Source organism: Lacerta agilis, chromosome 10 (assembly GCF_009819535.1).
Source record: "Lacerta agilis isolate rLacAgi1 chromosome 10, rLacAgi1.pri, whole genome shotgun sequence".
Taxonomy (NCBI): Eukaryota; Metazoa; Chordata; class Lepidosauria; order Squamata; family Lacertidae; genus Lacerta; species Lacerta agilis.
In genome coordinates, this window is record NC_046321.1 from 14,057,353 (window position 1) to 14,075,769 (window position 18,417).

At 44.1% G+C, this 18,417-nt stretch overlaps 1 protein-coding gene across 2 annotated transcripts in view; it reads left to right on the plus strand.

Annotated features, from left to right (window-relative positions):
* Window positions 1-359: 359 nt before the first annotated feature.
* SLC15A5 (solute carrier family 15 member 5) overlaps window positions 360-18,417 on the plus strand; it is a 39,626-nt gene continuing 21,568 nt past the window's right edge. For both annotated transcript variants that reach the window (XM_033163135.1, XM_033163136.1), the window contains exons 1-5: window positions 360-808; window positions 2,232-2,454; window positions 12,859-13,028; window positions 16,849-17,069; window positions 18,211-18,397. In XM_033163135.1, the coding sequence (XP_033019026.1) occupies window positions 436-808; window positions 2,232-2,454; window positions 12,859-13,028; window positions 16,849-17,069; window positions 18,211-18,397 (1,174 nt within the window). In that variant the 5' untranslated portion in view covers window positions 360-435. The remainder of the gene's footprint in view (window positions 809-2,231; window positions 2,455-12,858; window positions 13,029-16,848; window positions 17,070-18,210; window positions 18,398-18,417) is intronic.

Genomic DNA, 18,417 nt, shown 5'->3' on the forward strand with positions numbered 1-18,417 from the left:
TTGGAATATTAGCCCTGCATTATTTTTTCCTTGATCCCAATACTTGAATTTTGCCGAGGTGCTTTAGCCTTCCTCGGTATTTAAACCTTTATCTGTAGCGGACAGATAAAGTTTGTTGCACTTTCTATTGGATTCACATAATTTTAATAGGCAATTGTTGCTTTGCAGTCGGAGTGTGTGGGGGGGAGGTCGTGTTTGCCACATAACGAGCTAATTAAACCGATGGGTTTCTGAAAAACCTGCGTGCTCAAATAAGTTAGTATAGGCGGCTTGGATCTGTAAAAAGATGAGGATCTGGGAATTGTTGTGGCGAGATGTGGAATTTAACGCAACGGTCTCACTTGTGTGCCGGTTACAGAAGCGGTTGACCGAAGTGCGCTCACACAAGAAAAGATTGCCTTGCCTCGAGCTACTATCCTCCAGCAACAGCGAGTGATGCCTCTTGTAGATATGAAACTCGTGCCAGATGGGCAACCTCTAAGCCCTGTGTCCACGAAGGAGGGCAGAAAGCCCACAGCCAGGCAAGGCAGCGATGGCGTCTCCAGCTCTAAGCCACGGAAGGAAATCCACACGACAATTTGGTTGCTGCTCGTGGAGCTGTGCGAAAAGTTCACTTTCTTTGGCATCGTCTGCAACATGATCCTTTTCTGCACTATCAAGCTTGGCTACCCCAACCACCAGGCGGCCACGATCAATCTCTGCTTTGTAGGCGCCTGCATGGTGACTCCGCTTCTGATGGGCTGGCTTGCCCAATGCCTGGTGGAGAGGAGCACACTGGCGTATATCTGTGCGTTTCTGCATTTCGTAGGTAGGTATCTGGCAGCGCCACTTCCCAGGGTTGGGGGTGAAATCAGACACAGTTAGCATTCAAAGGCGAACCTACCCAATTCGGGCTTTCTGCAATCAATACGCAAACCGAAACAAGGCCATTTCTCTAAACTTGCGCATCTCCGAATTTTGCAATTTCGCAAGGCAGTTCTGCAGCTAATGTCTACTAAATGCATGCGCTTGGGTATATTGTGTTTAAAAGATGAAAGTGGAAATAACATGCAACAATCTGTTGTATAGGGAGCATTGCTTTGCAAAGGTATGTATATTAGGGGAAATTTCAAACAATTGTGTGTATTAGAAGACTTAAACTAAAATGCTGGTGAATTTTCATGAGGATTTTTTTAAAAAAGAAAGAAAGAAAGTGATTTCCACTATTGTAGAAATGTGGACAACTGAACTTAAGAATGGAAAATATTCTCCAATCCCTGCAACTTGATTGGGGTACTTTATTTGTTTTCTTTGATTGTCATTTATGTAGATGATGGATTCCCAAACTATTTTTGGTGGTTCTGGACAAAAACGGCGGTGCAGCAATAGAGCACCTTCTGCCATGGATATAGAATGGCCTGCAACTGTGGCTGTGTACACAGTATACATTTAAAGCACACCTGAAGCACATTTTCTTCCTCAAAGAATTCTGGGAATTGGATCTCTGTGTGGGATGTGTGTGTGTGTGTGTGTGTGTGTGTGTGTGTGTGTGTGAACTACAGTGCCCAGAATCCTTTGAGGGAAAGAATGTACATCTTATAATTGGCATCCTTCTGTCTTGGGAGGCAATGGAGGAGTGTGCCTTTGACTGTAGAGACCGATACTGGAGAGACATGTTTTGTCGCAGCAGAGGCAGATGAAGGCATCCGGTTGTGCTACTGCAAATGCACCATGGCATTTCTTCTCTCTGCACTGCGCCCAGCGGTCATGCCTCCTCTGGTCACTGCTGTGGATACACAACTTGACTGCCTGTCTCCAGGCACTGCAGTTGTCTGCAAGGGATTCCCCCACGGAAGGGTTGATGTCGCCTTTGTATATACCTTTGTAACGTAGAGTTGATCTGCCAATAGGGCTGGTGACTGAAGCCAGCTCCTTGTAGAGCACATCCTTGGGGACCCCTCCATCTTCCATGCTGTGGACAAGACCAACCAAGCCAGCGTAGATGACGCTGAGACGTGGGTTTGGAAGAGCATATATACTTTAAAGGTATAAAAGTGTGTACACAGTCTGATATTCCTTTCGATGATGCTGGTGGGGGCAGACAGAATTGGCAAATCCTTTTGGGTGTTTAACACTGTCTGCTTACACAACTGTCCCCCTATTTTTTTAAAAAAATGTCATAAGGAATACTTTCATTTCTTTGTTACCCTTTCATCCTGCCCTTCTCACACACAGTGCCTTTCATGTTGCAGGTACAGCCCTGTTACCTGTCGTTGCCTTCCCCTTTGAAGATTTTTTCATAGATAAGCACTACGTCCTCCACACCTTGGCTAGAAGAGAGCAGCAGGTCCTCTTTTACGTGGGGCTGTCGGCCACCTGCCTTGGCTCAGGAGGAATAAGAGCAATCGTGTGCCCCTTGAGCGTTTATGACCTTGATGCATACAGAGAAAAGGAGCTTCTGTCGTTTTTCAACTGGTCAGTGCTTGCCGCTGTTGCAATTGGGGGAATAGTGGGGGGGGAGGAGAGGGTGTTGCTTTGAAAGATCTCGGTAGCTGAAGAAATATCCTGACACCAATGTTGTTGGACTCCAACTCCCATTAGCCTCAGTCAGCATGATCAGGGATCAGGGGTGATGGGAGTTGTAGTCCAACAACTTCTGCAGGGACACAGCCCATGTGTTTTAAACCTTTATTCCCTCCATTGTGCTTGAGATGCTCCTGTGGTGAGACTGCCCCACTGGAAGGGGTGGTTCTAAAATTTCCACTGAACAATTGTTGACAGGGATATTGGGTTGGCTGTTGAGCACTGGGGTTTTTGAGTGTTCAGCTTTGCATGAAAGTTGGCCCTTAAGTGCAACATCCCTGCTCAGAGGGTGCATACTTCTCAGTTACCAGATGCTAATGGCAAATGACTGGGGATGACCATCCTTTTCATATCCTTCTTGTAAGTTCCCAGAGGCACATGGCCATATTGGCTCCACTGTGTACCCAGCGTGCACCAGGTGGATTCTTGCATTCCTAGTACAGTGGAACCTCGGTTTGCGAACTTAATCCATTCCAGAAGTCCGTTCTTAAACCAAAACCGTTCTTAAACCGAGGCGCGCTTTCCCTAATGAGGCCTCCTGCTGCCGGTGTCCTTCCACTGTTCGGATTCCATTCTTAGACCGAGGTAAAGTTCTCAAACTGGGACACTATTTCCGCTTTTCCAGAGTTAGTAAACCGAATTGTTCTTAAACAGGACTGTTCTTAAACCGAGGTACTACTGTATATTCCCTTCTGGAAACATTCTGGAAAATCCAGGGAATACATTGTGGCTTACTAGCTTCTCCTAGGTCTCGTCTTGATCCCAGGGTAGTGCAAGGAGTCCAGAAACATCTGAAATGCCACAGTTTCCTCACAAGCAACTCACTCTGCTTTCTCAGAGCTGCCTTCTACCAGTGCAACATCAGAGAACATAGCAACATAACAGCTAATAATTCCACAGTTCTTGCAGGCCAAATTAATTATCATTTAAACAAGCAGATGTTACTGAAGAGGGATCATAACAGAGATGCATTGGCATAGAAAGATGTGGAAGAGCTGGCACAGTTGTAGCGGTTAGAGTGAGGACAGGGGTGGTCTCCCAACCCTACCTGGGGATGCCGGGGATTGAACTTGGGACCTTCTGCTTGCAAGGCAGATGCTCTTCCACTGAGCTATAGACCTTCACCAAGGGAAGGAAGAACCACCTTTGTTCTGGTGCAGCTCTGGGAAGGTGCGCATGAGGCAAGGCTACCATTGTTGTGTTAAGCGAGGATAGGGATGCGGGTGGCACTGTGGTCTAAACCAGTGAGCCTCTTGGGCTTGCCAGTCAGAAGGTCAGCGGTTCAAATCCCTGTGACGGGGTGAGCTCCTGTTGCTCTGTCCCAGCTCCTACCAACCTAGCAGTTCGAAAGCACACCAGTGCAAGTAGATAAATAGATACCACTCCGGCGGGAAGGTAAATGGCATTTCTGTGCACTCCGGTTTCCATCACAGTGTTCTGTTGCACCAGAAGCGGTTTAGTCAAGCTGGCCACATGACCCGGTAAGCTGTCTGTGGACAAACGCCAGCTCCCTTGGCCTGGAAGCAAGATGAGCGCCACAACTCCATAGTAACCTTTGACTGGACTTAACCATCCAGGGATCCTTTACATTTACCTCTTTTGTTTTTTTTACTAGTGGTTAGAGTGCTGGACTAAGTACAGTAGTTTCAAATCTTCCTCTCAGCCATTCAGCTCGGTCATATCTTCCCATCTAACCTACTTCACAGGGCTGTTGTGAGGGTAAAGTGAGATGGGAGTTGGGAAACCACATACATCGCCGTCAGCTCCTTAGAGAAAAGCTGGGACATAAATGTGAGAAATAATTTTATAGATATGAATGATCGCATTGTCGAACACTAGCTAACCTCTTTCTGGGTTAATAAATAGTACAGGGAGCCTAGCTGCAATGACTTACAAACTCTGAATAGCTCCATATAGATTTCCTGCAGAGGTCATAATAAATGCCTATTCCTCTGCATAGCTCTCATCTGCATTGATATGAAACACATACATTTTAGTTACCTCTGATTAAAATACTTTCCCAAAGGCGTTACCGTCTGCATGCCATTTTTTAAAAACAACAGCAGAGAGCCTTGTGGCACCACGAAGGCTCACAGATTTATTATAACAAAGAGACCAAGTCACAGGAACCCAATTACAAAGCATATTATTTTTGTAACTGGGTCCCCGAGACTTGGGCTTTCTGTTATTATAATTTGGGGGCCCCCTATTCTGTTTTCTTGTAACAAATTTATCGTGACATAAGTTTCATGGGCTACAGCTGAGTTTGTCAACACATGCACACATGGCTGGGGAGGGGTGGGAATTGTAAGCAGTGGAGTCAGATGAAAATTAAATTCAGAAAAGTACATATAGTGACAATTGCATGATTGAACTATGGCCATTCACAAAACAGTTGTTGGCCACACAGGTGTCCTGGCGTTGTCAAGTCAATTAATATCCATAGCGTAATTAAAATTGCGTATCTATGCTCACAAACAGCGCTGAACTTTTTTAATATTGATAATTAAATTATCAGTAGAAATATATTGGCTTTCTTCCATTGTGGGACAGTTTTCTAAGCATATTTTCAGTGCTTCCATAGCCACCCCTCTTCCCCAATTATATTGATATCTCCGTCTTTGGATTAAATCACAACATTCTTAAATATAGCAAGGTAGCAAGATGGTTTGGTTCCTCTGAGCAAATTCCTCCTCCTTGACCTACCTGAAGGAGAGAATAAGGAAGCAAAAAAATAAATAAATAATCCTTCCCTTTTGAAATAAATAAATAAATAAATAAAATTCCAGGTTTTAATCCTTAATTAGCAACATCATTTTGATTAAGTAAGACTCTGGAGAATTAAGACCAACCTGAGCGATAGCTCAAGAGAATTTATTGTACTGCAGTCCTAGTAATTCAGAGGAGGCTCCCCCCCCTTTTTTTCCTTTTTGTTTAATCAAAGTGACACTTTCTGGTGTTGATTACAAAGGGAAAGATTAATGCATATAAAATGTACCCTTGGGGTAAACCGAGCGGGGCGGTGCTTGGGGCTTTTGCTGGCAAAGGAAAGGCAGGCAATAAAAAGCTAATTTCTCCGGCAGTGTGTGGTTTGAAGAAAGGACATATGGCTCCGATCTTAAATCTAGCATAATGAAGTTTAGTCTTTGACCTCTTCATTGTAAGTGCACGTAATTATAGCTCAGGCGTTCTTTTTTACTTGATAGCCGGTCATAAGGATCTGTCTAATTTAGCTATATGCTTTGAGAAGATAATTCACTGGCAATGCAGGCCTTTACGTTGACTATCAATTCTGCATCCAGAGTGTTGTCTGCCTTTACGATCACCAAGTCAAGGAGAAAGGAGGCGATGAGGTATTGGCTGGTCCCCTCGCGTGCAGGCCTGCAGCTCAGACATAGGCTGCATCCACACCGCAGTTTGTTCCATTTCCCCAACACCTCTCTATCTGTTAATTTCTGCATTTTTATTTGAGCCAAAAGTCACTGTCAGAAAACTATGGGGGTGTAAGTGCATGTTTAGAGCTTATTTCTGTGTTACCCGATTCCATAAAAATCCATTGGCTGCTCCCTTAACCCAGAAAATTGCAGGGGTAAAGTGATGAAATTTTGGGTGGTAGATTGGCATGCAGCTCTTTCCTTCTGTTTTCGGGGGGTAGTAGTGGCATTATCCAATGATGTTCGTTGTTGTGCCACACCATGCTCAGTGATGCGAATGAAATTGGGCACGACATGCTGGTATAGGAAACTCCCCATTTACGCAGGGGTTACGTTCCGAGGCACTGTGTGTTTACGTGAAATCGTGTATATTTGAAGCACAATTGGAAAAGCCTGAAACACTCTCTAAACCTTTGGAAACCTTGGAAGACCCTTTTAAAAACCAGCAGCACTTAAAAAGGTAAAGGCCTGAATATCGGTCAAATCCCCAGAGTTCCATAGCACAAAAAGTGCTGAAATGTGAAAGCAATGTTGGAAAACAGGATAGAAGCACTAGCATTATAATCAGGGGGGAAACTATGCAATATTCTCCTAGTCTGAATGCACCCATAGGCTACGTGCAGCTTAGAAGCTTAAAACGCAGTGAGATTGTATTTGTCTGCCACCTTTCACATTGCATTTGCGGAGAGGAGCCAGGGATGGCTTCACCTGATGTGCATTACCTGTTTGGCTTCCCTGCACCTGCAACCCCCTTCAGATACCTGTTCATGAAGTTGTTGTTGTCTGAGCATGTGTAATGGCTGTCTCAAATGACACGCCTCAGTTTAGCTGAAAAGCGAAAATTGTAATAGTAAAATAAATAAAAAACAGTCTTTTGAATTGGCAAGCACATTGCTAAATTAATGCTTATGTAAACTGAAGGTGCTAAGCATAATCTTAAAGGGGAGTTTCTCCCTTTTCTCTCTCTGAAAAAGAAAGCTGCACCCCCCCCCCCTTTTTTAAAGAATTGCTGAGTCATAGTTGCTGGATCAAGGATTCCAACCACTTGGAGCAAACCTTGGGCTTTGAATCCTATATCATTGTCTTCAGGTTAATTTTTAGCTGTTGGAAGTCTTGCTTGGCAGTGCCATACTTATATATTGTTGAAAAGGTTTTTAACCCACCCTTCAACTGAGAAGTCTCCTGGTCTGGCTTATGAATGGCCAATAAAAACAAGTCAGTCCCTGCTCTTAGGCTAGCAATCTTAAAGACACAATGAAAGAACTAAGCAGCATTATAAGTAATTGGTCCAATACAGCATTCCTTGTTCTTCTCCCTGTTCAGTAGTAAGAAACTATGTAGCTGCCACACTCCTTGACAGCAGTCTCGGCAGATATATGGAATGCGTGAAAATTGTATGATTTCTGTAGAGTTCTGTTGATTTTGTTTTTTAATGCCTCCCGGTTTTCCCTTCTTTTTAGCTCATGTCCTATGTTTGCACTCCTTCTGTGAACTATGATACATTAGGTAAAGGGATCCCTGGCGGTTAGGTCTAGTCGTGGACGACTCTGGGGTTGCGGCGCCGAGGGAGCCGGCGTACAGCTTCCAGGTCATGTGGCCAGCATGACTAAGCCACTTCTGGTGAACCAGAGCAGCGCACGGAAACACCGTTTACCTTCCCGCCGTAGCGGAACCTATTTATCTTGCACATTGACATGCTTTCGAACTGCTAGGTTGGCAGGAGCAGGGACCAAGCAACGGGAGCGCACCCCGTCACGGGGATTCAAACCGTCAACCTTCTGATCAGCAAGCCCTAGGCTCTGCGGTTGAACCCACAGCGCCACCTGCGTCCCCATGATGCATTAGTTACCTATATTATTTATATTTACTTTCCATCAAAATGTAATTCACTCGATTATGTTTTATTGTTTTCTAAACTATGGGGGAAATTGATAGAGAGTATTTTTAAAGGCAAAACAAAACAGTAAGGGTGAAATTAGATATTCTGAAAAACACAGGGATGTAATTGAAGGCAGTGGTCCTCTGCCCAGTACTGCCTTCTCTCACCTGTAACATGGGGTAGTGATATTGATATAGGGTGGAATTCATATTTTCTGTTCCAGTCATTTTTTCTGTGCAAGCATCCTAGACGGAACAATACCCCCCTTTGCTCCCCGTGCATGCTGTCCTGGGGGTTCCCCTGACCCCTTTACCCAATTTGGGGGGTGCAGTAGGCACATGAGTGGAGGAGAGGGAGGAACGCCCTCTTGCACAAGCAGAAGTCCTTCTGCAGGGCTTCTCCTGATAGAACTGGTTGGGTCAATCTCACCCGTAGGCCCCTTGGAATTACTGAATCTAAGTTAGTCATGCCCATCAGCTTCAGTGGGTTTGCTCTGAGAAGGACTAATGTTGAATACCACCCATCACAACAAATTGGATGGATCAAAGAAAGTACCCTCAGAACCATTTTTTTCCATTGAAGCATAGAAGTACAAATGCAAATAGAAGAGATTTAAATCAGGTAACTAAAGTACTTTAGACCATTAGGAAAACCAAATTTATTGTTGTGCAGTGGAGAGGGAGACTCCTATGTATTGGTTGCATCTATGATAAAATCTCATCAAACAGCATGGAATTTTTCAGGATCCTCCAAGCCTATGGCAACATGTAATTTATGAGTTGCTTTTTCAGCTAGCACTGAACTCCATATATTTTATACCACAACGAGAGCTGCAAGTCCCGTAAGGTTTTCCATTTTCCCATAATTTTAATGTATGTAATTCATTGTCCCGAGTTCTGGTGATGGCCACCAGCATAGTTTGCTTTGAACTGGTTGTGTGTGAAGAGATTTTTCATCTTAAGGGCCACATTCCCTCGTAGAGAACTTTCTGGGAGCCATGTTCCAGTGATGAGCAGGGCCAGAGGCAAGAGTAGACAGGGATGTGACTCTCAGTTTTCGTACGGTTGGTTACATTTCATCCAATCAAAACTAATAGGTTTCTACACTCGCAGGGTGATCGTTAAACTACATATTTTCTCAGAGTAGTCCATTGAACTGAATGGACATGACTTAGACTGTGTTGTTGTTGTTGTTCAGTCGTTCAGTCGTGTCCGACTCTTCGTGACCCCATGGACCAGAGCACGCCAGGCACGCCTATCCTTCACTGCCTCCCGCAGTTTGGCCAAACTCATGTTAGTAGCTTCAAGAACACTGTCCAACCATCTCATCCTCTGTTGTCCCCTTCTCCTTGTGCCCTCCATCTTTCCCAACATCAGGGTCTTTTCCAGGGAGTCTTCTCTTCTCATGAGGTGGCCAAAGTACTGGAGCCTCAACTTCAGGATCTGTCCTTCTAGTGAGCACTCAGGGCTGATTTCTTTAAGAATGGATAGGTTTGATCTTTTTGCAGTCCATGGGACTCTCAAGAGTCTCCTCCAGCACCATAATTCAAAAGCATCAATTCTTCGGCGATCAGCCTTCCTGATGGTCCAGCTCTCACTTCCGTACATTACTACTGGAAAAACCATAGCTTTAACTTTGACACCCCTGTCTACTGTGCACTCACGTTTCCAAAACGCATATGTATCCTGCGCTTTGTTGCAGAATACTTTTGTTTGCTGCGTTGATCTTCAAACCAGTTTCCTGACAGTAGCTTGCCTTGACGCCATTATCCCGGAAGTCCCCAGATGCTTTTTTCGGTCTGTAAACCATTCCTAGTTCATCTCTAGTCAAGGTGCGGTGTTCCCCCTGGGGTAAACAGAAACAAATGAAGCCAGGCTGGTGTGAACAGCTAAGTTTGGGAAAGGCTGTGAAATGCACCGGAAAAACAACCTCGCTGCACTCTGATGGGGGACGCAACCTGAGTCGTGTTCATTCATTTCAGTTGGTCTATTCTGCGTAAACTGCGGTTGACTACCACCAACCCACATCTGGGAAAGTGGGAGGCACATCCCTTCTATTATTTCACATTTGTGGGGAGGGGAAGATGTGCAGAAAAGAGGGTGCCTCTTTTCTGACATTATGTGCGGGTGGGTGTAATGTCTTATTCTCTCTTAAATTACCCCCTGGTGACAATGTATTTACCGGTATTTATTTATTTATTGGGTTTATATTCCCCCCTTTTTTCTCCAAGGGTCTCAAATGACTCCCACCCTCCTCATTTAATCCCCACAAAAACCCTGTGAGGTAGATTAGGCGGAGAGGGTGTAACTGGCTCAAGGTCACCCTCACAGCCAAGTGGGGATTTGAACCCGACCCTCCATGTCCTAGTCCAGTGCTCTGACCACGGCACCACAATGGCTCTAAATTGAGTATGCAATATATTCTCTTCATTTCTGTGAGCGAAGTCGGAACTGTTACTCCTCCTTGTTCCTTGTGGCAAACTTGAGCCACCTTCAAGCCAAACGAGGTAAGCTCACATGGCTTATTTTCAATACAAATTTGTGCCTCTGTGTACGTGTGCTTAATGGGAGCCGAAATGGTCCCAAGTAAATAAACAGCGTTGAAATTTTCAGAGCTTTCGGTGGTGACCTTGGGAAAACTCAGTTTCCTGGTGCTCCCGACATTTTGCTGCCACCCCTGACAGCCGCCAAAGGGTTCTCGGTAGTGTTACATTTACTCAAATTGGATCTGTCATTGTTTTCTCCCCCTTTGGCTGCTTGCTGTCTGTATTCCACCAGGCTCTCTGTGCGGATGTTCTACTCTGCTCTGACTCATCCGCTGTCATTCTTTGCTATAACAAGATGAAAGATGATTTTGCTCAAAGTTAAAGCCAACCTGGGGATTCTTATGGTCTCTCTGGGCTTCCAACTTGTAAAGGTTCTGCCCTGACCTTTGGAGTCCTTAAATAACTCTTGATCTTAAATTACTAGGTGGGGGGGGGAAGCTTCAGAATTATGGCTGTCAGTATGATTAAAGAAATTTTAGTTGATTAATTGTATGAATTTTAATTGACTGATTATTGGATGAACTTCCATAGGAACAAAAAGATAGTTCTGGAGGAAGGGAAGCTTACTTTCTTTGTAGCTTGACGTCTGTGTCAGAGATGCTAAGAGGCATTCTCTTCTGTGTGGAGGAAAAGGGAATGCCTCTTCTTTAGGTGGCAACTGTCACAATTCTTGAATTTAAACACTTAAAAAAAAAAAAGCACCAGTGCCTGATTTTTTAAAACTGGGGCACCTGGAGAGCCAGTGTGGTGTAGTGGTAAGAGTGGTAGACTTGTAATCTGGTGAACCGGGTTCATGTCTCCGCTCTTCCACATACAGCTGCTGGGTGTGCACCACTGCAGCCAGTGTGGTGTAGTGGTAAGAGTGGTAGACTTGTAATCTGGTGAACCGGGTTCGCGTCTCCGCTCCTCTACATGCAGCTGCTGGGTGACCTTGGGCTAGTCACACTTCTCTGAAGTCTCTCAGCCCCACTCACCTCACAGAGTGTTTGTTGTGGGGGAGGAAGGGAAAGGAGAATGTTAGCCACTTTGAGACTCCTTCAGGTAGTGATAAAGCGGGATATCAAATCCAAACTCCTCCTCTTCTTCTTCTTCTTCTTCTTCTTCTTCTTCTTCTTCTTCTTCTTCTTCACTGGTTGATTGACTAAAAATTGCAGCAGATCAGCATATTTTCCTCTAATAGCGAACTCTGGTGGTTGGGCATCTGACTGTTTGGATGGGAAAATATCCTCCACAAAATGGTAGGAGCTTCTACATACTTGAGAGATTCATGAGATACATAGAAATAAATAAATCTATCTATCATCCATCTATCTGTTAATTTTAAAAATATATTTCTTTTGTAGGTTCTCCCTTTTTCATTGCATCTGCACCCCATATCGCCTGCATGATTTCGAACAATGAAGGCAGATGAATGTCAGAGAGTAGGGGACAGTTTGCTCTGTTTTTAAAGTGTTGAGATGAATTCTAAATTTGTTGTTGTTGTTGTTGTTCAGTCGTTCAGTCATGTCCGACTCTTCGTGACCCCATGGACCAGAGCACGCCAGGCATGCCTATCTTTCACTGCCTCCTGCAGTTTGGCCAAACTCATGCTAGTCGCTTTGAGAACTCTGTCCAACCGTCTCATCCTCTGTCGTCCCCTTCTCCTTGTGCCCTCCATCTTTCCCAACATCAGGGTCTTTTCTAGGGATTCTTCTCTTCTCATGAGGTGGCCAAAGTACTGGAGCCTCAACTTCAGGATCTGTCCTTCTAGTGAGCACTCAGGGCTGATTTCTTTAAGAATGGATAGGTTTGATCTTCTTGCAGTCCATGGGACTCTCAAGAGTCTCCTCCAGCACCATAATTAGTAGGATCATCTTATAATGTAGTGGGTGTTGCAGTTACTGTTATCATCCTTATCATTACTGTAAAATGAATGCTGCAGTGGATTAGAAACTGCAATAGATTATGCTATTAGTTTGGGGTTTTTTATTGTGTGATTTGGTGATGCCAATAAATATTTGACTTCAGTGCACATGGAATTATTTTCTTCAACGCTTCTGTGACTCTTTGGCCAAACCATTCAGTTTCTTGGTTATAAACAGAGAGGATACATGAAAACAGCCATCCAGGGAAGGGAACCCAGAGGCACTTATTAATGTCCATGCACACACAAAAATGGAGTACACTTATAAGGTCTTGAAATAACAAAATTCTGTCTGAGCTTCTACGATGGACTTTGTTAATTAACGGGAGTATTTGGTGTAGCTTGGGACTTTTAAATAAGGAAAGGAAGGCACAGGGCATTACCAGCAATGGACCTGATTTCCCCCCAAAACTATAGTCCAGAAAGAATGTAATTTTTAAACAAACTGGTATCTTCTAATGAATAGTGGTTCTTCTTCACATCCCTCCAAAAATGACTCTTGCGGGCATGTCTTTTCTTTTCATTTCTCCTGTAGGTTTTATTGGCTGGAAAATTTAAGTTCTGCCATTGTCTTGGTCATCATTTCATACATCCAGCAGTCGGTAGCCAAAAACCTTGGCTTTCTTATCCCCTTTGTGTCTGTCCTGATGGCTCTGATCACCATCCATATGGCGCGCAGTGAAATGATTTACCAGCCTCCAAAAGGTAAGCCATTAAATCATGTGAAGAATCCTTGGTGGTGGTGGTTAAATTTGGGGCGCGGGAAAGAAAGAAAATCTTCGAAGTTCTAAAAATTGCTGGTTTGAATCTATTTAATTTGTACTCAGGGGTGTCCAAAAGCATATATTCCAGTGTGATATATTATTGCCAGGGTATGTATTGCAGTCTGGCATATCAAGGGCACCTGGGATAGTCCCGAAGGCCCTGAGTATCGCCAATAGCTTAAGATGGCCATGTATCTACATTACAGTCCTGTGTTTGAAGGGCAGTCTGTCGGTTTGCATTTACTTGGTGCAGAAAGCATTGATCTGATGTATAGATATCTTTCCTATTCTAATTAATTCAAGAGGGTTCTGGAAGCTTCTTTCTGTGTGAAAGAAAGAAGCAGAAGGTTCATGATGTTTGGGTTATTCCTTCAGAGAAGCTGAGTACTGCTGGCTTAAACTGGTTTTGTTATATCTTCAGTCAAGGTCTTGCTGACTATAAAAGTAAGGCCAGAAGGAGCCTCTGTTTCACTTTCTCTTTCGATCTCTTTTCCTTCTGATGTGGTGTTCTGTACAAAGTATGCTTAGTGTTAATGTTTAGACTTATTTTAAGTTATTGCAAATTTAAGTTAAGTCTGCTGCAACTGGATTTCTTATGGACAGTGCCAATCCTGAATGTATTGGATTTGTGACCATTATGCTCATTTGCCTTCAGTAGCAGTAAAGCTCTGCTGGATGAAATACTAATTGCCTCTGGTCTATTTTGGAGGGAATCCTGCAATGTGTTTAAGTTTTTACTCTGCTAACTATACATTGGAGTTCTGCTCTGGCTCAATATTGAGTAGAATTTCACAACACAGTCTGGCCCAAGTCCAGTTCAAAGATAAAGAAACCTAACAATGGAGGGAGGACATGGACAATTGACTAAGTAGGGCCACAGGCCACCTAGTCACAGTGTGACAATACATTCTGGACTTCCGACCAGTCACTCTGGTGGTGTCATCAATGGAAGCAGGGCTGGTTCAAGACATTTTGCTGCCTGAGGCGAAGGATAAGATGGCACCCTCCCATAAGGCGTGTACAGAAGCCAATTTGAATGGCAGTTGAACCTTATTCTGATACTGGTGAAAGGAGAATATCTTCACTGTCCTTCTGGGCAGTAGGCTAGGGTAGGGGTATCAGGCACTCACTGTTCTGTCCCTTCCCCGCACCTCAGCAGCCTCAGCCTCAATATTGTAGGGCCGGCCTTGAGTGAAAGTGGTGCTGGACTGACCAGGTTCATTACCAGACTGCTTCCAATCCATTTAATATCATTATATCTGCCTTTACCTTTTGGATGCTTTTGCTGTTTGCATACTGGGGTGACAGAGAAGGCAGTAAGAACTTCTATGGCAGAACAGGCCCTTAAGTCTGTGTATTGTGTTGTTTTGACTGTCGGCAAGTATGCTAATGTCTTGGCGTTCTTCCCCATATTTGCTTAAAAATAAATCTTGTCAATTTCTGTTAATTTCTCAAGACAGCAAGTAGGGTATATCTTGGCCACTAAGAACAGGACAAGAATTTCTTGAGAAAACACCACTCTTTCTTCCCACCCACCCCCCACCCCTTGGTTACCTTCAATCTGGTATTTTGTTATATACAGTATAGCAGATGAAATGAGCAGTTTCAATTCTGCTACTAACAAAGGCGCCTGTGTTCCTTACAGCCAGAATAGGGCATATAGGAAAGAGATACTGGAGGTTTATTGTGGCAAACAAACAGTGCTGTGCCAAAAAAAGAAAAGAAAATCAAAATAAATCTTGCACATTTTATTTCAACCATTCTTCATAAGCTTATGAGAACAGAGATTGCTTTGGAAAAATTATGAAAGAGGGGAGCAAATTTCTGTGCAACTTTCATAGGCAAGTATGGCTGCCTTCACCCTTAGAAACACTCTGAGTGGACGAGTGGGAGTGACATGTGCAGTTGCTTACCACAATGCCTGTTATGTACTGAGCTGAATCCTAGAACAATAGGATCCAGAATGCAGCAGCCTGATTGGTCCGAGAACAATAGGGTCCAGAATGCAGCAGTCTGATTAGTCCGCAGGAGCCACCCAATCCAACTCCAGGTGGAAGTGAATCAGTGACCTGATTGGCCTGCAGGAGCAGCCAATCAGGCTCCTGGAGGAAGTGAATCCGCAACCTGATTGGCCTACAGGAGTAGCCCGGAATTAGCCAATCACGTGGGGCCCATTGTCTAAATAATGTATATATAGCAGATGTTTTGGGGAAAGACTCATTCCTTGCTACCATGAGCTGAATAAAGAGCATGAAATTCACACTTGACTCCGAGTATATTTCAATGCCTATGGCCAAACCTCACATCTGTAGCCAATAAAGTTGTGGCCTTATTTGATCCCAAACCAATATGCCGCGTGTTGTCTACTTATTTTCACCTTAGGGAACAGGGTGGTCACAGGGCCTCGATGCACAAATGGTAATAATAGTGCATCTTTTAAAATGAGTTGTTTAAGATCAGCCTGCGGATTTGTATCGGCATTGGGATTTATGTTTCCTAGGTATGCATTCAACACTACTTCCTCTAGATTGCACAAGTCTTCATTTTCGCTGCAGTTTGGTTTGCACTTTTTTGTTGTTGCTGGGATTCTTCTCCTGCTTCACTGTTTCCCTTTTAGGATGCAGCTAGAGTGCTGCATGGCTAGTTCCTGTCCCCCCTCTCCTTAATAGCTGAGTTTATAACCTTATTTTGGCTTCTTCCAATCAGATGAGTCGTCTGGAATTCTTCCCCCCAAGTCAATAATTCAAGTCCATAGGTGACCTTAAAGAAATGATTGCATTTTATTTTAAGGTAGCTTTACTCTCCCTTTCCAAATGTGGGCCATGCATATGTCAAGCAGGGATTTCATTTGCATTTCTTCACCTAGCTATAATTTTGACAATTGGCAGTTGACCAAAGATTGGGAGAAGGGGAGGGAAATCATCTAGAGAGCCATGTAGACTTTTTAAGAACCGCAATTAAGTAATATAGATTAGTTCAAGGTCAGAGGAATAGAATACTGGAGCCAAGATTTTCCAGGAGAAAGAGCAAGAAGAGAGGACTATCTCTTGCAAAACATTTTAATCTGCTCCTGTAGTGTAGCCACCAACGTCCAACAACTGAGTGTATATTTGGGTAGGTATGTTTTACACATATATACTTGCTACTCCAGATCCAACTCCAATTTATATATGGAGCTATAAAGGTAAAGGTAAAAGACCCCTGGATGGTTAAGTTCAGTCAAAGGCGACTATGGGGTTGTGGTGCTCATCTCGCTTTCAGGCCAAGGGAGCCAGCGTTTGTCCACAGACAGCTTTCTGGGTCATGTGGCTAGCATGACTAAACCACTTCTGGCACAACGGGACATCGTGACGGAAACCAGAGCGCACAGAAACACCGTATACCTTCCCGCTGCAGTGGTAGCTATTTATCTACTCGGACTGGCGTGCTTTCAAACTGCTAGGTTGGCAGGAGCTGGCACAGAGCAATGGGAGCTCAACCCATCGCACAAATTCGAACCGCCAACCTTCCAATCTGCAAGCCCAAGAGACCCAGTGGTTTAGACCATAGCACCACTATTCGTACAATTCTTTGCAAGGGTTTGTTAAGGGTCCTTGGTGTTTTCAGGAGACCTCAGTTCCTTCCCAGAGCTGCAACCTCAGAAAATGTGATAATTTCCCCAGGGGGTTGGGTGAGATGACCCTCAGGGGTCCTTCCAACTCTACAATTCAATGATTCAATGACTCTGTTGTGGTTCATTGCTTTCTCTCACTTTTCCATAGGTAATGGCCTGTTGACAGTCTGTGGCGTCGTTGCTAATGCACTGAGAGTATGCTGTGTAAAATGCCGCTACTTCAGTGGGGATGTCACAAACTGGCTAGACCATGCCAAGGAGAACTACGGTGGCCAGTACAGCGAAACTCAAGTGGAAAGCACAAAATTGCTTGTCCGTCTCTTCCCTTTCATTGCCTTCCAAATCCTCTATAGGATATGTGTTGTACAGGTAAGCATATGGCTCCTCGTAGTTCCAAATCCATTTCTCGAAATACAATCCCAGAGCAGGCAGAGATTTATAATACAATGCACACCCTCCAACACGTCGCAATGAAAATTGGGAATGCCAGCTTCCAGGGCCTGACTTCTGTATGAGTCACATGACCCACATGAGATCGCAACCACTCCCAAAAATTTTTTTCCAGGCATGGCACCCAAAAACATGTGTTTTGGGGTGCCACATGAGATTGTGGCCCGGAAAAAGCATTTTTTTCTGGGGTGAGATCATGGCATGGAATTGTGATACCCCAAATGGCCGCCATTCTCTTGTGGGGGGAAAATTAGATTTCCCTCTTTTTCCAGGGCAGTTGAGGGGTATAACGGCCACTATAGGTCATTGTACCACAGGATCCTGTCGTATTTCAACGCTGTGTCTGATTCAATCTAAAACTACTTTCATAAATTTGAAAGGTGACCACTCACAGCCTTGTAATTTTGAAAGCGGGCAATGGCTGTGGTTCTACCAGGTACTATCCTTGCAGGCTCTTTGGAGATGCGGCTGGGGCTATGCAGCAGCAGATTCTAAAGTACTTGGAAGTATCTTGGAACTGAATTGTTCAGTGCCCTCTGCAGGGCAATATGGTTATAGGAAAAAAAGAGGGAATGAAATAATCAAGAGGTTGGAGCGCATCTTCCCGGTGAGGAAAGGCGAAAATGCTTGCAGCTTTTTAGTACAGAAAAACAAAAGCAAAGACTGAGATGATTTCTGGTTTGTAGGATTATGGCTGGCGATAGAGAAAGGGTCCTCCATTCCTAATTCTAGAATTTGGGGTCCTACACTGAGGCAGCCTGGCAGTGACTTCAGAACTGAGAAAAGGATGTTCTTCACACAGTGCATAATCTGAATTTATAGAATTCGCTTTAATGGAAGGAGGAGACAGCCCCTTGCTTTGGCGATCCTTACAAAAAAATAAAAAATAAATCGTGCCCGCTTCAACCATAGCCTTCTCATTTCTCCTATATCAACCTAGAATAAAACATCCACCTTTTAAAATGGGCATGGGCAAAACTGAGAGAACTGTTCCCCCTATAAACAGAAGCCGATTGTGCCAACAAGCAAATGTTATGGTCTTTCCCCCCTTTTGACGTAGATACCGTCAGGATATTATCTGCAGGCAATGAATTCAAATTTGAATCTGAATGGGTTTCTCTTGCCAGTAGCAGCCATGAATGTGATAAGCATCCTGCCCTTCTTAATTCTGGCTCCTGTGCTGGAGTGTCTCAACACTTGTCTCTTTAGTCCTGAAACAAGTGGACGATTCCCTGCAGTCTGTATTGGTGAGTACTAATATACGCTA